Source organism: Perca flavescens, chromosome 13, assembly GCF_004354835.1.
Source record: "Perca flavescens isolate YP-PL-M2 chromosome 13, PFLA_1.0, whole genome shotgun sequence".
NCBI lineage: Eukaryota > Metazoa > Chordata > Actinopteri > Perciformes > Percidae > Perca > Perca flavescens.
The window spans coordinates 13455769-13480186 of record NC_041343.1 but is presented as its reverse complement, the minus strand read 5'-3'; the positions used below and the strand labels follow the sequence as shown (position 1 = coordinate 13480186).

The following is a 24418-nucleotide window of genomic DNA, read 5'->3' as shown; positions in this document are numbered from 1 at the left end:
GGACACTTGACACCTTTGCAATAGTCATATCAGTATCTAACTATTTTTATGTGATTTCCTCTCATGCTTGTGCAAGTCAACAATTTTTTGTCTACAGAATCATTGTAAAAACATAAAAACTTGGCCTAAAAGCTACTGTAGAGTACATCCTTTCACACTGAATCTTCCCATCCAAATATTCCTGGTAACCAGAATCATTGGCTGTCATCCAGGAAAAAGTTACAAAAGCACACACATCTATACACTGAAACTGTATTTTCAGGGCAAAATCACCTGTATCAGACTGAGAAACACTAGATAATGAGACCATGAAATATTTATTTAATCACCACAAAGGTGACGTTTCGAGCATCATGCTCTTCCTCAGACTCCAGGAATGCAGTTACCTTCCTAGCATTTAAACATACTAATAACAAGGCAATTTTATTCTGGATTTGCTGTTTTAGCCTTGAATACAGCTGTAAATGTCTTCATACAGTGATGTAAAAACGGATCCTGTGCTTGGACGGTGAAAGTGTGTGCTCTTTACATTATGTGTCAGTAATATATTTAGGTAAAACATGATGCAGTTGTACCGTCATTATTTGGTGTGTCTGGAGTGAACCTTACCTTACAGCACTGCAGCTCTCCACTGTTTTGAAGATGTCTTTTCTGCATCTTAAACAAGTAGAAATGAAACAAATTATTCATGTATCACGCTGGCAGGTTTACTCAGTGTTTTTGGAAATACGAGATTCCATATTGGATATTTGTGTACATACTTACACCGTTTCCTGTGTTGATCCTCTTCTGTGAACACTCTTATATAATTTAACATATCATACAGAATAACATTGCCTGAGGCTTCATTTACATTGAGTGCATGTGTATTATATTTGCATATTATTATCATCCTTTGTTGGGCTCCCGCTAGAAGTAGTGTCTAAATGTAATAGTCATCTAAAATGTAATTATGAGAAAAAACATTTAACAATGGCTCTCACTTACAGTAAGTGTGCCCATGCCATACTTTATTCAATAAAAAAAGTAATGTAGCTACAATATCGCACACCTGTGCAATGTCAGTCAATTCTCAATGGCATGGTAAAGTGTTTTAGTTATACAAAGCATGCTTGTACATTAAACACTTAATAAATACAGTTATTCCTCTTAACACTTAAAAAAATCTACTTTTTCAGGGGCAAATTGTAAAATAAGTCTTAAAAACACATTGTGGTGGAGGAAGGGGTCGACATCAGTATTCTCCAGACTAAACGCACTTAGAAATACAAAACTGTTTTACAAACAATTAGGTAGACGGCATGCATACAAAAATATACAACTATTCTGATCATTCCTTTGTAATTTACAAGTTCATTATTGCCAAGCATTATACTTTGTGCTCCTGTTTTGAGGAATAGCTTGCTTTCTGTCTTCTCTCGTCTCTCTTGGAAAAGTACAATGTACATTCACAATCACTGAGGCACAGCACTTGATTTACAGCTTGTATAAGTACCCCAAAACATTGTGTAGTCATTGTTGTAGTAATGTAATATTATATACTGTATATATGCTGAACACTCTGTACACTCATAGAACAAACATACTCTTTAATCATACACACATGCATAACAAAATGTTGTGTACATCCAAAATAGCTTTTAATTCTTCCATCAGACTTACTGAGCGGCTGTACACACTCCAGCATAATGTTCAAAACGATTCAATAGAAGCGAGGGTAGGCGGCCATGCATGTGAGCAATGAACTACAAAGATCTCTGACAAGTCTTTGACACGGACACAAAGTGCATATTAAAGTGCCATAAACCCTGTTGTTTTATCAGTGTTTTTAGCTTTAACAGCCCTCATCTTTAAAAGTGGAGAGGGACACCAAATCTTTGTGCTCCTGAACGGTGAGTAGGGTTGAAGGAGCTGAAAAAGGAAAAGAGATGTAGAGCCGAGCAGGTAAAGGGAGGTTTTTGGCGCCTTTAATCTCCAGCAAAGCGATGCCAGCTATGTGAGGCACAGGCAGAGGCGATACGTTTGAGGTTTAATCAACACACAGATCCTCCTTGCGGTCTACCCTAAAAAGCCCAATGACCGGTTTGTGTCTTGAAGAGGGACATTCTGTAAAGAGGTGAAGGTATCGATTAGTAATTAGCCACAAAAAAAACACAGGTTTGGAGAGACACAAATGCTCAAAACATGTTACCTTAAGCGAGCTGTGGAGGATCCGGAGGCGATGAAGCTTGTCATTGAGCAGGGGGTCATTGACTCGGCGGACAAATGAGCGCTTGTACTCCAGGCGGCTGGCTGATCTGTGGTCAGCTGAGGAGGACAGACTGGTCTGCTCCAGAGCCCGGTACAAATCTCCCAGCGAGTCTGCCTGCATCCTGCAGTCCCGTCCATGACCTGGCAAGAAGCACAAGCAATCATCAACAAAGATATTACATTAAACTGAACTCAAGAATGAGACTCGTAATGATTCTTTTACAGTTAAATAAAACTGCTTGCATACAGAGAATTATTCTAAATCATCACCTTTTTTAAACTGAACAAAGACACTTAGTGAGAAACGTTTGCAAAATAATCATAGCAGTGAATCTCCACCATATGAAACTGTAGCTGCAGCCTCTCTCTGCCCACACATCCACACAAGCCTGGTGTATGCTACCTGCCCAGCGTGAATTGGCAGAGAATATCTTGAGTAACCAGGACATTTTTCTGGAAACAAATGTTGAATTTTTCAGTTTCATGTGAGTATCATAAATAAAATTGCATTCATCCATTCATCCACAAGGCTGTTTAAGTTATTTGAGGTAAGTACTTATACCACACTGTAAAAATACTCCATTACAGGTAAAAGCCCTGCTTTGAAAATGTTTGGTTTTAGTATGTAAATATAATCAGGAAAAGATTATTTTATTATATAAAAGTATAATCAATACAGAAATATCGCTCCTGTGATGGTTAAATTATTAGATCATTATTACTCATAATGTGTAAGCAGCATTTTAGCACTAATTTTATAAACTGCTTGGTAGTTAATCTATAACAATGCATCATATTTTACAAGCTCTTAATATGTTTTTTTTTTAATGTAAAACCCTAATTGGTAAAGTAACTAGTAACTAACAAATAAATGCAGTGGAGTGAAACAAGTAAAATATATTCCATTATTAAAAGGTCTTTCTAAAAATTATTCCCATTTTTCTATATTTCCTTTTACAATTTGTGTTCCATAAAACTTCCATATAAATCTTTTTTTGCACTATCTATAGCCTCTCCTGTTTACTCAGATAATACAGTCTTCTTAACGGATTTACAGGATGCACATTCCCCCTCTTTCTAATACATCATTCTGTGGCAGTCTCTTCCTTATGGGATCTTCTACAGGGAAAACACCGGGTGCACATCTCATACATTATTGTATTATTCTAATAAACTACCAGGGCCCCTCTTGTCTCCTGTTTACATACACTGCCCTCTGTTGGCATGATACCGACACTACACTAGTGCTCTGAATCGGTTAGTCGTCACTCTATTTTGTGTTTTGGAAACAGGGTGGTACGTTCTGAAGCTTTGGGGCTGTGCTTTGAAATGTATCATGCTTTATTTCCCGGCTGTTTGTGATTCTTTCTTGTCCTAAGAGGCAGTGGTGGAGAGAGTGAACGGTAGAGCAATAGATAAATGAGGACAAGAAGAAAGGACCCTTAGGCGCGTTTCTTTATCCTGTTCAGAATTCAACATTAACATGGACTGAAAGGATTCCTCCTCGCTTCACCATTCAAACACTGCCGAGAGGCACAATGACTCTCGATTGAGCAAAAGAGAGAGAGAGAGAGAGAGAGAGAGAGAGAGAGAGAGAGAGAGAGAGAGAGAGAGAGAGAGAGAGAGAGAGGACTTCAAACTGGCTTCAAATCCAATCCAATAAAGCAATGATAGCGAGTATTCAACCTCTGACATTTGCTGGCTCTGACGGCCTATTAGCAGCTTTAATAAAATAACTGACGACAAATAAGTGCACTTGTTCAACACTATGCAGAAGAAAAGACTGATCTGCATGTAAGAGTGAGCAGGAGATGTCCCTACACTTGGAGATGTCAGGGTGATCTTAGTAAAGTGTGTGACACCTTGATCTCCTCTAGTGCTCCACTGCAGTGGTGTCCAACCTTATTTGTGCGACGTATACCGACATCCCTGTCAGATTCGCTCAAATACCCCTTCATCCATACCAAACCTCATGTACCAAATATATTGATTTGAATTGATTTTTAAACTGGGTGTTATTTAACACTGTTGTTTACATAAAAGTGGATATTGTTGCACTGATTTTTCCATGCAAGACATAGTGATCCTTTTGACAGTAATCCATTAGTTCTTTTCGACTCCTCTTCTCACTTGCAAACTAGTTTTAACGCGGTCTCAATCGCAGCGTGTGGTGTTAAGGTGCTACAAGTGACTCAGCTTGGTTGGAAGCATGTCCTGTGCAGTTGGTTTACAATAAATATCAGCCAACTTTGTCCGTATATTTTGAACACAAATATGTGGATACATGTTTTTGTCAAATCCTAATTTGAAATTTTTGTAATTATCTGTGCTACTTCACATTCTTTTTAATAAATTGCTTAAATGCATAATTGAAATTTGTCAATAAATGTTGGTTAACCTTATTATAATTTTAAAGGTCTAAGCTTGTGGTACGTTTAAAAATATGTAAAACACAGATGCTGTGTGTCTGACCGCTGCCTCTGGCCCGGTCCAGCTCGTAGTGATGGTGGTCTCTCTGATCCGATGCAGCGGCGGTGGCAGCCAGGATAGCATGTAGCCCGCTGTCCCTGGGTAGCGTGAAGCTGCGGGGTTTCCCTCCCGCATCTGAATCGATGCTGGACCTGAGGGGCAGAGGCAGGGCTCTGTACTGTTCTTGCAGCAGACTGCGCTGGGCGGGCAGGGTGGACTGCCTGCGGTACTCCATCGCAAGTTGGCCTCTGTCCTCAGAAAGCAGGGTCTCCTCCACCGGAAACGTCTGGAGGTAGTGCATCCTCGCGTTGCTCTCCATCTGGTCCTGCCATGAGTTTCGGTGGATGTTCGTCTTCTGCCCGGGGGAGACGCCGTTTTTGTTGCTGCTGCTGCCGTCCTGAGGCTCAGAGTGGAACTCGTCATGAGAGGAGCGGGACTGGAACGTGTCGGAGGAGGAGAGGTGGCCACGTTTCGGTTCCAGGTAGGGACTCACCTAAACACAAGGTTAGCAAGTAAAAAAAGAGAAGTTTGCCACATATCTATCTACTTAACTACTGGCTGAGAGACTCACTGAGGATGCTCTGGGATAGGTGTCATAAGGTGGTGGCGGACTGTCCTGTTTTGGCATCGAGGGCATCTCCATGTCCTCATGATCACTCTCACTCCAGTAATCTGTCATGAACAAACATACTGAGTCATGTTCTTTTATTTCTAAAGCAGACAAGCTTTTTAAAGCATAAATTACAATCTTCCCACCTGCACTTCAGTAGCTGAGTTTAGAGAGGCTGAGGTTCTTCATGGCTTATGAGGCTTTACTTACATGTTTGTAGTTGATACAAATAATACATATTTACAATTTATGATAGGTTTAGCTTTTGAACTGCTGCGTCAGGTCAGAAAGATCAGCTCTGCCCATTAATGAGTTGTTCTGACAGGTGTAGCTGCAGTGTAGGTGTAGTGTAGGAGTGATTTAGGTCCAGGTCTGACTAACTTTTGAGGCTGAATATGGAGACAGATGACTAATGAAGTAAGAACTTCCTGTTAAAACGTCTGGAGGTGTTAAGGGTCTAATTTAGCAACTTGTCTGGTAAGGAAGAAGCCCCCTCTTCATAAAACCAACGACAAACCGGATCTCGCCCACCCACCTTTGCAAGGTTTCTATGTAGGCTCCTCTAAATAGAACAAGGGTTGGTTAAATCATTTTCTGTCCATTTGTGAGAAGCCAAAGAACACCAGAATATGAAAATAACAAGTACGCCTTCAGCCCCTAAAAATAGCATTTATATTCAGCACAAAGCAGAGACGTTAGAATCAGATGTGAAGTGAAACCGGGGAGAGGAGTTGAAAAAGCCACTGATGTAGAACTAAAATTTATTTATTGAATTCTCTGTTTCTCATGTTTTGCAGCATATATGAGATGAAGTTGAAAGAGCAGATACACTGTGATGGATAATTACTGCTTTGAACCTGTAATATGGAATTAAAACTTTGCCAAGTGAAGACTAGGCCAAATAATTATCCATGCGTTCATCATTATGATTTCTCAGTCATGGTGTTTTATATAAGTGTTGACCAGCAACCTGTAACAAACTGAGAATCCTTTGCAGCACCGTGAACAGACTGTGACTAATCTCACCTTGGTCCTGGCGATTTTTCTCCTGCTCAGAGTAGCCTGCCACTGCCATACTGAGACGACTCAGCCACCTGTGGGGGAGAATAACAGTCATGACGCACAGCAGCTTGACATCCAATAAAACATCTTGTGCTGTGTGTGTGTGTGTGTACAGTATGTGTGTCCCTTTTTGACCAATCACCTTACAAAACTGCTCTGTTCAAGGAGAGTGGGCAGTCTGGTACAGGGATTCAATATCCGGCCCGCAGGGGTATAAATGTAGTTGCAGATGTGGGTTTGGGGGAGTTTACAGCATGACTATAACAGTCTCATTAACTCACCGGGACATGTCGTCTACATTTTCCGCTGCAAAGTAGAAGGTCTTTATCTTCGGATGGCAAGCCTTGAAAGCACTGAAAGAGAACCAATGGTATATTTAATCATATGTAAGCACAAACACGGGGATGTAAAGCGCACATTAACATATAAATACGGAACACTGCCGAGGTAAAACACACACACACACACACACACACACACACACACACACAAAAAAACAGCAATCTGCATCATAAGATAAACAGCTCTACTTATTTTCAGGAGCTGTACGTAAGTCTGAGTCTCATTAAGTGTGTGTGAATGTGTGTGCATTGGCTGGCATTTAACCTATTAGTGCTAACAGCTATTTGCCACAAAGTATACTCTGTAAAGTAAAGTAAACTGTCTATGTGTAATTTGCAAGATTGTTCTTTGGTTTCTTAGAAATGTAATCTTTAAAGCAAGATGTGTTCTTTATCCATAACCAGATCAGATTTAACAACTGGTGATCTAAAGATTTTAATATTTCGTTTGTCCTTAAAAACGTCTACATCTACTAGCTATAAAGGTTCCTGTAGAGTTTTCCTTTGATCTCGGGTAGCGCTATGGAATTGTTTTCCTTTGAGTGGGTTACCGTTTTGTTTGCATTGTGCACCTGCATGTGCAATACATTGAATTTAAAATACCTTCCAAAATGAGCTTTTCAAATGTTTTATGCATTCAACACATTTGTTCTTAAGGATACACACAATATGGGTTGGGAAGTAATGCTGAATATGCATATCTCTACTATGTTACAACCTCTCCATTTTACTAAACCTTCTCCATCAACATTCATTGTCAACAAATGATCAGCCCTCCCTCTAGATACTGCCCTCAGGTCCAAAAAGGACGACATGATTGTCTTAGAATTAGTTAAAATATCACTGATGAAATGTGATCTACACACTTCTTGTTTTACATTTTTTGTCTACTTACTTTTTATAGATATATTTTATATCTATAAAACTCTATATAATTTATATTTTATCATGTATAGGTAATTTCAGTCTTCTGCATCCACTACTATTAGCACTGCTGCTACATAATCTATATCAGTTGTTTAATCATAATCACAGATTTTTGTTAAAATCCTATACAAAATATTAGAAATGCGCCATAAATGTGTGCATTTGCTGTCCTCCTGTCAGCATACTAAAATGCTGCTGGTGCAATGTGCATGTGCATATTGGTTGTGAGTCAAGCGTCCTCTTTAAATTGTCCGTTTTGCATGGTCAGTCCCCTAAATTATTCAATATATATGCCAATGTTTTTCCTGCCAAGAACCAATTTGCACAAGGTTACATCTACGCCGATAATACATTTGTAGGATTTTATATCACTGTGCAACATGACTCTGCTGTCAGCTTTGTGAGTTGTATTCAAGAAATTTGTACCTATGTTTTGTCCAATTGTGAGGCTAAACAGAAAAGCAATGCAAATCTAACAAGCTTGATTCTTGATCAGTACTCACTACTTCCTTCTGCATTCAGTGGCACGATCGATCTTGAACTCTGGAAGACTGACAAAGCCCTCTGCCTTCTCATCCTGCGACGAGCAGCAAAAGCAGAGTTAAATCAAAGTGCCACATAATGAATAAAGGCTTAATAGTGTGTATTGCTCTTTTGGAGAAAAAAACCCCATCATATTCACCTCCTCGTTCATGTACCAGTACAGGCATGTGTCTTTCAGTATAAACCAGTACTTCTTCCACTTCTGCGAAAAATAGGTTTTAGCATCCTTCTTTTTCCACAGCCAGCCCTCACAGTCCCCCTGACCCAAGTCTCTGCAGGAAATCCGCCGCTTGCTGATTGAAGACATAGGACTTCCAGCTGCAGGCGCCAGCAAGGGAGCAGAACAGACGAAGGGTTCAGAAAACACCCCTTGTCTGGGTATGAGTACATTTGAGCACTCAAGTAAAACTCTTAAACAAATGCTCATACCTTTACTCTTCTTCTTTGACCTTGACATCAGTGAGGATCGTTCAAACACCTGCATAGTAAACAACAATGATGTCATGCAGAGGATCCCAGTGTTGCTAAATGCTCCTGCTGTACTATTATTTGACTATAACTCCTTGATTGAGTCTCTGAAATACTGTACAGGGGACAAAATATATTTCTGCAGTTGAATAACAAGATTTACAGCTGTGAATGTTGAAATGTTAATGCTTGTAGAAATGCAATGATATGAGAAGTTGCCTTGGCTATTACTAATGTCTGTATTTGTCTGTTATATATTGTTGTTTTATAAAGTTTGTTAAAAAAAAAAAAAGCTCCTGCTTCTACGCTAGCTCACAACAACAAAAATAGATTTTCACAGACATAAGGGACTGACATGGTAAAGGGAGGCAGAGTCAGAGCTGGATGTGGACAGGGAGACTTCCATCTGGAGGGCGGGGACAAGCGTGTACTGGGTGGGGCTGCCTCCTCGCTCCGTCTTCCACCTGTTTTGACTCAGGCTGCGTCCCAGCAGGAAGTCCTCCCCCGGGGTTTTATCTTCACTCGCAAAACGAAGCAGGGAATTCTCTGCAGGGACACAACAGAGGCCAACTCAGTGCTACACACACTTTACTTTAAAAAGCTATCATTTACATACTAAATGCCCTGAACAGTTCAACAGAATGCTTCTGAATTACAAGATGCTGCTCCATTTTAGTAAGATAATTTGTCAATTACCTCCTTCCATCTAGACTATGGACTTTTAACCACATATTTGTTGCTACAACAGTTTATGTCACAGCATTGATCATAAACTTTTATGTAATCTACTTTAAGACCAGTCAGTTTAACGATGTCCTTGTCTTAGATCAGTTAATGCTTCAAAAGACTACCTACAGAAGAATGCTGTTTTCGGACAGGAAGCCCTAAAAACTTCCAAATACTGTCTTATGTAGATAAATATAGCATAATCGCTTTGTTTTTTTAAAGCCCAAAGGAGCAACATATCACCAACAATCCCCAGAGGAAACAAACACATCACTCAAGTCTTTCTTTGAGACTGAAATAAAGCAATTCAGTCTCCTCCCACTCCGTTTACCACCTAGCTCGACAGTCAGCAACTAAATGTGAAAATCTCCAGATATATCTCTATAGTTGCCAAAGCAACAGAGAGAAACGACAAAGCTGAGAGTGAAAAAGAGAGGGATGAAGGGAAAAAAGGAGCAGTGATAGATTGTGAACACATGGAGGAGATAGAGGCACGAACAGATATGCAGCATGTTATCAGTTTTGACAGGCCAGCTCATCCTTCTACTTTTTGGCTCTGAGATCTAAGAGAGTGAGGATATTATGAGATATCCACCCACTCACCTCAGCTCTCTCTGTCCCTCTCCGTGTCCCTCCTTTCTCTGCCTCCCTTCCTTTTTTTCTCTCCCACTGCCTCCCACTCACCTCTCCTGCTCTCTCTCTTCAGCTTGGCCAGGTCTTCGTTGTCTCCCACCCAGTTGTATTCTACCGGCATTGAGATGGGCCTGAGCCTGCCTGGAGCAAGGAGGCGCATGGGACGTCAATATTACACAGCTGCCCACACACACATCAAACAGCCGCAGACGTCTCAAAAAAATCTCAAAAGCATACAAACGTCACATTCGTAGGGCTCTGAGCTCTTGGCTCTCACGATTACAGCAGCGAGACTTCGGATGAGGCAGAGGTCTTACCATAGGTGGGAGTGCTTCCCCTGCGGACTGATGACACCTCTTGGTTCTGGTCATACTCGTAACAGGACAGTATGGCATCTTCCTCCACAAGAGGAAATCTCCGCCGACACTCTTGGTCCAGGTAGGAGTTTGGTGACTCAGATCCCTCTGAGAAATGGACATCCGATTGAGGCTCGTCACCCGACAGATTTCCCTTGTCATCTCTGTGGTAACGGAAAGCAGGAAGTCATTTAAATATCAGTGAAGATCTGGACTACTATGAGAGAAAAGAAGAAGCAATGCCATCATCAGAATGTACTGTAGGATTAATATGTGTAAACTCTCAAAAAAACTGGCAGGTTTTTGGTTTGAAGGATAAGGCTGGCAATATTCTATATATTTGTTGTCAAAAAATCCCATGAATAGCCCAAAACCAACAATGTGTTAGTCCGTCATTCAATACTGGCTCACTTCTCCAGCCTGTCCGTGGCTCTCAGCCACAAGCCCATTCAAAAAACCCTTGCAAAGCCAAAATTTTTACATTTTAACCCATGCATTGTTTACGTCCATATTTGCTAGCTACAGTAGCTGTCTTCTTCTTCACTGCCTTTGTGGGTGCAATGCTACACTTCTTTGTGTGTCACCAACTGTCAGTCAGTGGAGTACTATGAAATCAATAGCATGAATGTGTATGGAGTGTGCTCGTTTGTGTGCGTGTGCGCCCTTGTGCATGTGCAGGATACAAACAGAGACAGTTTAGAACCGAAACGCCACAATATTTTCCTGTATCTGTGTCACGTGGGTTTCGCCACTGCCACGCCTCTTTAGGAAACTAGCTAAAGGGCCCAAGTGTATTGGGACTTGTGAATGGGGGAAGTCAATATGAACACACATTATGACCAAGTCTTTTGCCCTGTGGTTACCAAAGTAAATATTGGATCCATTCTTTACAACCCACATAACTCCTGAACATTCTGACACTAAAATGGCATTTTCCAGACGGACAAATAAGGAGAAAAAATTAACTTTGTTCGAGACCTGTTTCTTTCACAGGAACAAACTCTCGCGAGATCTGGCAACATCTATCAGTCGCGAACAGCCTAACAAACCTAATTTTCGTAATGCTAAATATGTCTTTAGCTATATAAATATCTGAAGCTAGCAAAAGAAAATATTAATAAATTATGCATTTAGGAGACAGGAAGTGTGTACCGTTTCATACCATTGGCACAGCGTGTAATGCACTATCTTTAGTTGCAGAAAATCTTTGATACAAACAAAACGGGGTCCCACTTGTAAAAATATTGCTCCATAGCACTACTAGTGGTCAAAAACTCCACAGGGTACCTGTATTTGGTAAAGCATGCAAGTGTTAGTTCACCTGGGGGTGTAGGGTTCTGCTGGAGGAGGGGGGATGTAGAGGTCCTGCAGGGCACAGCTATTCCTCCTGGATGGAGTACTTAAAGTGCTGGTAGGCGTGGCGACACTGCTGCTGGGGCTCTGTGGGAAGATTGGCTGTGTGAGTGAGTGAGTGAGTGTTGTGTGTATGTGTGAGCATGTGCGAAAGAGAGAGAGACAGGCAAACAGAGAGAAAGAGAGGGAGAGGAACAGTTACAGGGATTGACACATAGAAATTTTGGAGTTCACAGCAGTCCAGTCAGTTAGTCAGTCAGCGACCATTTGTTCAGTTCAGACTGTGCTGCTGAGCATCTCAACCGTGAAATGAGCAGTGTACTGTACGTTTCGGATGCTCCAGTTCTAACTAGTGCAGACAAGAAGACGGGTTGGTGTGCAGTCTCGTTGTCCCTTTCATTCAGGTCAAGGAAAATCTGGTCATAGCCTACATAGTCTGTTAAAACAGTACATGGAAATATATTGCTCCTTGTTTATTCATTATGCCTTCATAACAGAATATGTGTCACATTATGATATCATCATATAATCAACTTAACTTAAATAGTGAGAGAGATCCAATCACAATATGCCAGTTTTGCAGTGATAAAACATGGACTTCCAAAAACTTTATTAAATGAGTAAGAACTGAAATTCTTTCAACATTAGAATATTAATTTGTCACTGCTCAAACTATGCTAATATGTTGGGTAACTCACAGCTGACTAACATCTGAGATGTATTATGGGGAGATGTGCTTCATCATAAGACCATTATCTGTGTCAGAGCTACTGCAGGGCTTCCACAGCACACTGCTCTTTTTAATAACTCAACAGACTACCTTGACATTGGTAATTTGAGTCACATCTCAGAGCAGAAAAAATTAGTTTCTATGTTCTTTTTTGTCTCTTCTGTCCTTAAAAATGCCAGCAGGAGAGCAAATTTGATTTATGTGGAGAAGAAGAAGAAAAATTAGAGTGTGATGTGAAGGGGGAGGAGGCTGTGCAGGACTGCGCTTTAGGGCCTCGAGGGGGAGAAAACATTTTTTCTGGCCTAGGACTCAAAGAAAGGCTGGGCCACATTAATACACATCCCTCTCATTTCCACCCATTCTGGCTCAGGCACACAATCCTAATAATGTGGTTGCTTTGGCCGAACTAGGACAACCGATGCCACTAAGGTCAACTTGTGAATGAATGATGCTGGAACGTCCAACCAATTATTAGCAAGGTGTGGTACATAAAGAAGGTGGATGCAATAAAAAAAAAAAAAAACCTGCACAATACTGTGCAAAGCCCATAGCAACGAAATATCTCTAAAAATTATACCTTTTACAAAGTTAATATTTGCTTCAGGGATCTCGTTTTAGATTACATGCTATTGTAAAAGTGCAACTTTAATTCAACATCATTCTCACTTTGTACTCTTACATTTTGGTAATTTATGAGCTGGTCCAGGATTTTGGTGTCTAATGTCCAGGGTCTGTGCAGTCTCATTTTGAACAGACAGAAGCACAGAGATATACACATACAAATACATATCTACACACAAACAGGCATGGACAAATATATCTGCGGAGGATGAAAGCAGTCATCATACTTGCAGAGCCAAGGGTTTCCATCTCATGTTCTTGAGCAGAGCAGGGGTTGACGTGAGTGTGCTCTGTGGGCGTTTCTTCAGCGTCAGGGTGACACCTGCAGGGTCCCCACGCAGCAAGTTCACCAAGTTCTTCAGCTGCCAGCCCACCTAGCAAACAATAATAGCATGATAAGGGTTTCCTCACACAGGCATCCCCATGACTCAGACTACAGAGGTAACAAGCTGATATTTCAATATGAACATCCAGTTAATGAATAGTACAGATGATTTGGATGTGTTTTCTTTACGCCTAACCCACATCTGTGTTGTTATTATTTTAATTATACACGCAGATCCTGATGGTTGGAAACTGCAGCACAGCCTCTGAAATTCATGTTGACGAAGATGGTAAATGCAAAGTTGGATGCCAAAGGGCATCTTGTACACCTCCGGTGATATCAGTCTGCAGGCGCTGTCATGATGTGGCAAGCCCTGATGCTGTGTGTTATGAACAGCTGCATGCCTTGTAAATAGTCTTTAACCCAGTTTTGCTGACACTTGGCACAAGAAACATCCCTCCCAGAGAAACACAGTCTGCAGCTGAACCAAATATGCCTGGTCCAGTTTGGGGAGGAAATATCCTCTCTTGCTTGGCTGACTGCACCAGGTTTCAGTACATCTTGCGTATTCCAAGCGTCCTGAGAAAACAGGTATTTTTTAGCCACTGACCTAGCAATCACTTTGTTCCTTTCCAAGTAATTTTTCACCTTGACAGCCACTACACAGAAATGTATCACACAGAAAGTGCATTAAAGAGACCGACAGGCTGAAACAGACACTTTTATACTCCAAAGCATGCTTTATTCTATGATAAAAAAAGATTGTTTTGCTGTGTCTGACCCAAAAAATGTGTTTATTTAAAGCAGTGAGATGATTTGCTGTATGCTGTTTGATGTAGCTTTTTTCTCCAACTATCTACTGCTTTGCCTTGGTAAAGAAACGTCTGCTTTAAGGTGTTTCTTGGAAAACGTCATGTCACTGGTTTCTTATTTTTGTCTCATTTCCTTTAGGTGACTCTTGCAACACTCCCAGTGTTAAAATGTACTGTCCCTTTTTCATGTGTGTGAAACCTTCCCCATTTATTGACCTGCACCAGAAATTCAATCTATTCTTGCTGCCTGAAGTTATTTATGTCCGACATGCTGCCTTATTCTTTTTACAGCCTTTCAATCTTGTGCACAATAGCACTACATAATTTGCCATTTCTTTAGGTTATTCTACATGTGTCATAATACTTTCAATTTTAATCACAAGGTCACTTTTGCCTTGGAGGATTTTTCCTTCAATACTTTCCTTCATTACTTTCCTTCATTACTTTTGGTTGATGTAACTCCTTTGCCTCAGCAGCCATTGTTATGGTTCTCGTGGAGAAGGATGTTACAATCCAGTGAACTTTGTTCTGTGTCTTACTGCTGGACTTCTCCCAGCTGCATTAATTATAGATCTCTGAAATGTTTCAAGCATCTCTTCTTTTTATTAGTTTTTTTTTTAACATTGATGTTTGTCTCTCAAGCCTGAAGATAGTTTTCCTTGCTTTACTATTAAGACCTTTTCAGTACTTCTCTGTCCTCTGGTCCTTCTAAAATTCTTGTGAGAAGAGATGGTGTAAGGAATCCTCCCACCACAGATACATCTAGTTCAATGCAGCATCGCCTTTTTTCTCCAAAGGTTTCATCATGGCTAATGCCTGCCCCCCATTTCAATGGGATGTTCATGAGCAAAATACCCCCACAAATTTGTTCTTCACTATGGGCCACACTAAACTAAATGAATTTACAGTCTTTAAGCTGGTTATGGCAGTCATTACAAGTGACAGTGCGGTTTTGCATAAGCCGGCACGTCAACTGAGTTTACATATTGCCATCACTGAGCTGCCAAACTCACTCAGCTGCTGCTCCTTTCAGCAACAGCCGCAGCAAGATCTTTCATTCACCATCACCTCCATGGCAGCATCCACATATGAGTGCCATAATATGTACTAAAAATAAGCAGTAAATACAACATACTAATCTTCATTTTATACTTTTTTCAAGGTAATACACAATAAATTAACAAACATGTGAAGACACAAGACATTCAAACAAAGGTCACTCAAGCTGTAAATTTGAAATGCTGCTGCCAATCAATCAAAGAAAGCAAAATGCTTCATGAAATGCACAGGTGTAATTAATACCATAAATCAAAACCCTGGTATTGTGCATGCATGGCCTAGTGACTCATTGTTAATGTAAATAATTACAACTATGCTTTTTCTACTATGACAGGTTACATTATCTGCCATAAAAGAAAGGTCTGTTGGGAGACTAATAAGTTGTATTGCATGCACTGACACCTCCCTGCTCTCACTTTTTGGCAGCCTTTAAACTATGCTTCACAGTGAGATAAAAGAGCCTTGACACCAAAATCAACTCTGTATTTGCACTTATTCGCTATAAAAATGGCTGCATTTAGTGGGTTAGTTGACTGACTGAAATGAACCTGACTTGAGCTGTGTAATTATCATCTTGCTGTTGCACACACAAGTAGCAATTATTTTCAACAAAGAGTGCTATATTTAAATTGTGCACCACTTGACGTTTTTGCTTTAATTTCTACTGAATATATATAATATTATGTTTCAACAACAGCAACAGGCAGTTTCTGCAGTTTTGTCTCTTTGCAAAAGCAAGTCAAAGTACAATTATTTTTGGCTGGTTAGTGCTCTGTTCAGGTTGATGTTCGGCACAGCTAAGAATAATGTGATGTCACCAAATAAGAAGCATAAATTTGGGAGTGCCCTGGTGGTTGAGGGATTTAAGGTGACAACCATGAATGGCAACATCCACAGCCAAGGATCTTTGTTGCATGAAATGTGAGGGAAATGTCAATCAAGCACAGGTCTATTAAGTAAAAACACCTGTATGGGTGCATCATGGGTGTCTGCGAGTTTAAATGCTACTAACAGAAATCACATTGAAAATGGTGTTTTTTTGGGGCCATAAGCAGTTACCTCCTGATTAACTGAAGGGCTCTCATGAACCCCTCCCTATCTCTGCTTCTCTTCATAGAAAGCTTATATTTAGGGAGTGAGGAGTTGCAGCATTCGCCTAGACTGGCGGGGGAGGGTGTGTATCCACAATCAAGGCGCGCCCCCTCCCTATCTCTGCTTTTCTGCAGCTCTTAGCTTTGCTGTTATAGTTTTAGACTGCCGGGGGACTTCCTTTGACACACTGAGCTCCTCTCTCTTTTCATCTCTGTGCAAATGCTTGTTACTAAGCTAGCTCTGGGGAGCTTTTTCCCCTGAGCCCTTTTCTCACCCCGCGGTTTTCCCTGGATTAGGGTGGCACCTAAATTATGGTTGTAGCTGTCACCGTGGTCCTGCTAGGCGCCCTGCTATGCCCTGCTACACCCTTCTATGCCCTGCAGTGCCCTGCTATGCCCTGCTACGCCGTGCAGTGTCATGCTATGCCTTGCTACATCCAGCTACGCCCTGCAGTGCCCTGCTACACCCAGCTACACCCTGCTACGTCATGCTATGCCCTGATACACCCTGTTACGCCCTGCAGTGCCCTGCTACACCATGAACTACTACAACAACTACTATTTCTAGTCATAGTTCCTTTATCTTTATTGTGACTATAATTGCCACTGTTCATCATACCCCCAACCGGCACTGGCAGACAACCGCCCACCAAGAGCCTGGGTCCATCTGAGGTTTCTCCCTAAAAGGAAGTTTTCCTCACCACTCAAGGTTTCTGCCTAAAATGGAGTTTTTCCTTGCCATTGTCGCACTAAATGCTTGCTCTTGTGGGAATTACTGGAATTGTTGGGTCTTTGTAAATTATAGAGTGTGGTCTCGACCTACTCTATCTGTAAAGTGTCTCGAGATAACTCTTGTTATGATTTGATACTATAAATAAAATTTAAATTTAAATTTAAATGACAGCCAGCCACTTATACAAGAACAGGTCCTGTAGTGCTGTAATAGTGCTCACTGTGGATGTCCTGCAACACATATATGAATGTGTATAAAGGAATACATATTCACAGCATATACAAAATCTGAGATGAAGTATTTTTTGTGTACAAAACAAGCGTGTGTGAATAAAATACATTTGGATAAACAATCTGAAAACATAAAAAATCATATTCAAATTCAGACAGCAAATGTGAAAACACATAAAATAAGCCAGTGGACTTACCACTGTCTGAAGATTGACCTGAATGACTTCATCTCCAGCATGGATTTTCTTACAGCGGTCAGCCAGAGACTGATGGACAGATGGACAGGCAGAGTCATAACTGCAGCTCTATTTCACTGTCTTGGCATGAGCTTACTCTGATACAACCATAAGCGACACCTAAGTCTACATATTACACGTGAGCAGTGAGGCCCAGATCTGCGTAAGTGAATACAAAAAGCTTGTACTTACTCCTTCTGTTGTCCCTGTGATTACATGCAAACCATCATAGGTTGATTTGATATACATGCCCTGTGGGAAGATAGCACAAATATAAAGTATTATATTTGAAAGCAAACTCTAATGTAAGGCTCCTTTAACACATGCATCTTGACTCAGCCACTTGCAGAGCAGACCTGATACGTTATATATATGCAACTCTTAGCATTTGTTTTAATCTGTTTGAAGTCCAAAATTGATAGGAGTTTGGATTTATCTTAATTATTTTTTTAACAGCAGTGAAAGACGTTAATGTTTTTCATATTGAACTCAGTTTTGCCTTATCAGACAAATGTCAAAATGACAACAGGAAGGTCTTTAAATATCACATGGGTGTACTTTTTAAACATGGCACCATCTGAATTTTTGTAATTTAATGAGTCTCACTCACAATGCTCCTTCAAGCAGATTGAATCAAACATGGAGGATTATTTATCTGCAAATACTGTTCCTCTGTTGCAGAACAGCTACATGTTTTTTCTAAAAGGGGTCTAAAGGGCATTACAAAGAAACATACACACAAACAAACACACACCCAGACACACATTCGGACACAGATGTACATGAGTATGCACACACACACACACACACACACACACACACACACACACACACACACACACACACACACACACACACACACACACACACACACACACACACGCCAGTCTTCAAGATGAGTATAAGAGGTTTATTTTTAGGCCACTGGGCCCACTGTTGTGTTCAGGTTTTACCGAACGGATGAGAGAACTTCCATGCCCCCTGCTAGCATTTGTGTGGGGGTGGGGCTTTTATTGTGGCCCCAAGCAGGGCACTCGTGCCTGAGTGTAGGTCAGTGCGAAGATGGAGTCCATTGAAGTGCTGATGGTTATAGAGTGGCGGCAAAAATAAGTGTCTTCTCTGCTACTAAATACAGTATCTACAGTTTGCCCCAAAAGTAAGTGTATAGACAGCGTATAATCTGTAAATTTAAGCATTTTGTATTTTGGTCATTTCAACATGGACAACATGTTCTTTTTATGTTGCTTTTTATCAGCTGACTCATATGCCCATAAGCTCAGCAAAACCCAGTTTTGGGACAGCTACAGTGAGCACCATTAGATGCTGGACAGTACAGCAGCACACAGTTTTACTTCAATGTTCCTACTATTTTGAAATATAAAATGATACCATGTTTCCTATTTAAAGTGCTAATTTACAAAATTTAATAGCCACTTGTCTTTCCAGACAAAGTCCTGGATACTCTGGTTAACTGAATATAAACCTTTAACAGCAAAGTCTTTGTATTAACCTCAGTAACAGTTTTTTTTTTTACTGCAATGTATGTGCTGTGAGCATCACAAATTAAAGTCCCTTCACCAACGATGCATTTGGGTTAAAGCTATAGTGCACAACTATTTTATATTAATAATCGTCCGTTACATTCAAGCCATTGCCAAATTAATTGATACAAAGCTAATTAAGACTATCAGCTCCACAAAACTCTTTCTATATTACTCATTATGGCTATGTTTACAAAATGGTGTAGTCCAGCGACATTTGCGCGCAGCAGCTCGAGTGATGTGCTCTACGTCACCACTGAGAAAAGACAACGGCAGCATTCAGCTTTGGAGACGAATAGGACATAAAAATAACAAGATAATTACCTCTTCTGAAGAGTCCATCATGTTTTTTTTTATCATCCGTATCCTTGATTTGATGGGGAAACGCTACTAGCAGCTGTGTGGAGGAGGGGTGGGGGTGGTACTTGCGTCATGTGGATGCACAGACAGTGTTTTAGTCATTACTTAAAATTCCTCATGGTGGCGTCAGAAACTACACACTATAGCTTTTTGCCAGACACGTCAGGCAACAATATTGTTTTTTCATGCATGGTTTAATTTTAAGTTTTTGGACTAATTTGCTTCCATAACGTATCTTCTTTCTTTCAGACTAGTGGAAATAAAACAACCAAAATACACATATAGGTGTTTATTTTATTACACTTCTATTTGTGTCTGTAGATTTCTCCTAAGGTTATAGGAGATATACTGTATCAGTCTATGCTAATCTCCTGTGACTGCTCCCACCTGTCACTCAAAGTGGCTACGTCCTTAATTATGCATAACTTTAAACCTGAATATAATTATACTTATAATAATTTGGGTGTGTTTATAAAAAGATTATCCCCACTCACAGTTGTCATGTAGGGTGAACTTAGCTTTAGAGAATATAACCGTTTTTGTACCAGGCATGTTTAATTCTGCTGTAAAGTTAGGAATTTAACATGGTGGTGTATAGGGACTGTCTTGCTTTTGGAGCCTGCCTCAAGTGGCCACTCGAGAAACTGCAATCTCCGCAAGGGCTTCATTTTTCAGCATCGGATTGGCCGCTTTTGTTTTTCTCGCACACTCTAAACTTTACTAAACTTTCCAGTTTTATTCCTATCAATATTTTGAAGGTTTCCACAGTTTTTTTTCAAGTGAATAGCCTGTGTGCTTGGTCCCTTCATGGTCCCAAAACACCTACAGAAGAAAGAGTACAACGATAACTGATGATATAACTGGAACAAACAAATCAGGCAAGGTTAGTATTAGTGATTGAGCAACTGAATTAGATATTTTTGCAGTGAGTGAGATGCATGCTGCAAGATCATTTGCATATGCAATATTTGAACCAAAAGAAGTCAATATGCTGCCAAAAGTCATGCTGCTGTGATGTCTGTAATTAGTAGGTTTCACCATCATTATCCAGCACTATTAGTAGTTTTGTACTTTACTTTTTTGGTAGCTTTTTCCTGTGTTCATTTCATCAAACCTGGAAAAAAATTTAACATCTTGATGTTTTAAGTATATTAAACCATACTCAAGTGTAATGAAAAGTATATTATAAACCTGTGTGGGGTATTGGACTTGTATGCTTCTTACATATTGTTATGTTCACCTTTAAAGAAAGTCTCTACGATGTGATGCTATTGACTCAGTTCATTAGCTATGTCGCTAACTTTGGTAACCTTTTTAGTTTATAGGCTGCTAAATTACATGCACGCTGCAAGGCCAAAAAAGGCAATATGCATTTCATTTTTCTAAAAAGTCTTAACTTGTTACATAGAAACTACCAGTATACTACAATGAAACAAGCCACGCTACATTTTACAAGCCATGTAAAAAGGAAATTGCAGTGAAATTGCTTAGTATAACTTTCTTTTAATTTTCTATGTGGAAACTGTGTATTTCATACAAACAGTGCACACATACAATTAACAGGCCATATAAAGGTAATTATATTTAATAGTGATATTCATTGCCTTTTTTTCTTAATATGGAAACTAGTTAGTAAGAAGTAGGCTTTACAGTACAATTTTGGCTGAAAATATATATTACTCAGTAACTACCAGCCATTATATTGGCTTCTCAAGTCACAATCCAGTATTATATATATTGTATATATACATATCACCATCTTACAATTCATTTCAATACAATTACTAGCAAAACCTCTTGTTTTTTTCTTACTTACTTAATTACTGACTAACTGCTCAGTTATGCACTACAACCATTTCCCATTGTATCAACATTGCTGGATAATTATTTCTTGAATTAACTATGTAATTAAGCAGCCTGTAATTTACATAGTGCATCCTCTAATGACATACTGGGTAGGATGACCAATGAGAAACTTATAAAGAATTAGCGTGGTTCTCAAAGTCTGATTAAGGGATAGTCTTACCAGTCCTTCAGTGGATTTTATGTTGGCTAGCTGCACAACCTCCAAATGTGCAGCCTGGGACACCATGGGATCGGAGGACAGAGAGATAATGTGGTCGCACACTTCAGACAGAGTTTTACACTGGGGAGGACATATTAGGGATGAGTACAACCTGAAAGTGTGCACATTATAGCTTAATTTACATTTAATCCAGTGTAAAAAAAACAAAAAACAATGTCAGCAACTCACCACATTCAGGATTTTGTTTTCTGTTTCATACACAGAGCAGTCCTGGGGAACATTCAGAGAGCACTGTTACCTCCAGAGAATGTGTCAAAATGGAGTTATTATTGGCATTTCTGCTGTAGGTGGATATAAGCAAAAACCGAGCAGCTTGGCACCTATTACCCCCAACACTCCCACACAGGCATGCACAAACACAAAACAAATGAATCACCAATGCGGAGGCATGTCTCTCTCTCTCCCTCTCTTTCACTCTGCCAGTCTCTCTCGGCCTTCGACGCTCCCTCTTTCACTCCCACCTTCAATTTTTCCCAGTTACATTTTCCCTCAACTCCATGTTAACATTATCCCCATAGAGACTGTCCTAAAACCTATAAAGCATAAGTTTTCTCATTATTTACTGATCTAATTACTTTCACAAAATATACTGATATTCAAATCTGATGAACATTTTATCTGATCTGCAGTGTCTTTAGTTTTGAAAATATCGGAATATTGGATTATGTCACGGTATGAAGGCTTTTTTATGTCGCACTGATGGTAAAAACTAGAACATTTTGCAATAGCAGAATGAAGTTCTCATTCTTGTATCAGTGATTAGCTGAACTGAAGTAGTTTTTAAGTTATAGACATTTTAACAGTTGAAAAGCTTTGTTGTTCTTCATGTATATCTTCCATTGCTTAAACCTCTAAGTTTTAATCATGTTTAAATATGTATATGGATGCAAAAAATAGCAGTTGTGTTAAGGTATTAAAGGCTATATATTCTATGTGTATTTAGAATTAAATAATTCATTAATTGGGATACAAACTTTACCGAGCTGTATAATAATATTATATTATACAATCAATTTACCTGTTGTACAATTGTAGTGAGCTCAAGACACAGCTGAATCACGTTGTTTCTAGTCACGGAGTAATCTGCCACTGCAGCAAATGGAGACCTGAAAAAGAAGGAGCACCTGGAATGAACCATTAGATCATTCTTCCTTTGAGACAAAATAATTGGTAAATCTGTGGGAACATTTCCACACACACAGTTGTGTCCATCAGCACACATACACACGCATTAGGATTCCTTTATTTCTATCCACATTTCAATTTCTTTTTTTAAAGGATGTAAAGTAAGATTTAGATCTGGATGTTCCTTAAATGTACAGTGTATCATTGTCCTGAAAAACAATGATGTTAATGAACAACATTAAGTGGCTAATACACATTTAGTATATATAAAAACAGCATCTTTATTCATATATGATTAAGGCCAAAATGAGCTGTCACTGTGTAATAAATATGAATTGTTAAGCGTACATACTGTACACCTAAAACCATTTTCTTCTCCAAACAATGCATTTACACATAAAAATGAAACATTGGTTGTTGGTTTCTTGCTGTTGGATGCTGCCTGCTTTGAACTTCCAAATTTGTCAAATAAACACACATACATACACAGTGTGTGTGTGTGTGTGTGTGTGTGTGTGTGTGTGTGTGAAGCAACGCACACAAACACACATTGGCACAACCACACAGAGACGCAAAGGGATAAAGCAACATATAAATAGACTTGCTCAGTGCCTTTTTAGCCACCCTTGTCAAAGTCTACTTATATAAGGACTTTGCTTATCTTTTCTTGTCAGTTGACTGGTCAAGGACATAACAATAAAAACAAAATGTGTTAAAAACACACTGGAATCCCCAAAACAGACTACATCAAGCAATGCATGATGCCAGATAAATAGCATGTTCTCATTCCTTTTAGAAGCCAATTTTTTCAATGATTCTGCTGCACGTTATATTGTAAAAATGTAAAGAAAATCCAGTCCATGTCTCTCTCTATGATTCACTTCAGGGCTTTCAATCAAAATGGTGCAAAATTTGAGAATATATGAGTCAAAACCAAGCTCAGTTTAAAGCTATTAGACTCTCCTGAACATGAAAACTTTTTGGTTTAAAAACTAAATGGAAAACATTGTTGGGTGACATGTAGAGTGAGAGGTGAAAATATTGGGCTTTCACTACTTTTAGTGATCAGCAGAGCAGCAATCAATCACGCTTACACACACAAAACTTGTGTTTCTGAGACTAAGAGCAGAAATCACTTCCAGAGGAGGCTATAATCCATGTCAGCACTAATGACAGCTGTAAGATTTGCCTGTAGAGATTTTGATCTCTGGTAGATTTGCTGTGATGTTTAAAAAATTGAGGAAATTCACTCTGTTTTCCCCAATTTCCATCTAGTGAAATTGACTTTGTTACCTGATTAACAAACTTCATGGATAATAACTTTATGGAAAATTACAGCCTAACATCATTATTATCACTTGAAATCTTACATATCCAAAATATCAAAAAATTGACTAAAAAACAACCTTATTTTCTAGCTTGACAACACAACATTATTGGGGTTAATCCAATCAACAGCATTGGTTTGGACTCTTTGAGGTGACAGTAGAGAGTAGTGGGGAAGGGAAACCACTGACCCATCTGCAAAGTAAGGCCACAGCCTCCCCTCCATCTGTCACAGAGTTTCTTGGTAGGATAGGCAGAACCTCATTTAATCATATTCCAAACTGATGAAGTTCAGCAGAGTCCTAAAGTCCAAACACATTTTGCATCTCCTGTCTCCATACATTTTTTAACCTTATCAACGGAGGATTCAAACTGTGCTGTGTTAACACATGCATCAATACAGTA

General features: G+C 39.6%; 1 protein-coding gene across 1 annotated transcript; it reads right to left on the bottom strand.

The window, feature by feature from the left end:
• Positions 1–983: 983 nt before the first annotated feature.
• LOC114567019 (connector enhancer of kinase suppressor of ras 2) lies at positions 984–22700 on the bottom strand. Its single transcript, XM_028595908.1, has 19 exons — positions 22581–22700; positions 21731–21772; positions 21503–21622; positions 17768–17827; positions 17537–17605; positions 13317–13463; positions 11707–11840; positions 10347–10549; positions 10081–10170; positions 9026–9216; positions 8632–8680; positions 8342–8571; positions 8163–8236; positions 6673–6744; positions 6356–6423; positions 5291–5391; positions 4723–5212; positions 2192–2391; positions 984–2106 (listed from the first exon to the last, which is right to left on the bottom strand). Exons 1-19 carry the CDS (start codon positions 22698–22700, stop codon positions 2059–2061), a joined length of 2508 nt encoding a protein of 835 aa, XP_028451709.1. The 3' UTR covers positions 984–2058.
• Positions 22701–24418: the final 1718 nt, after the last annotated feature.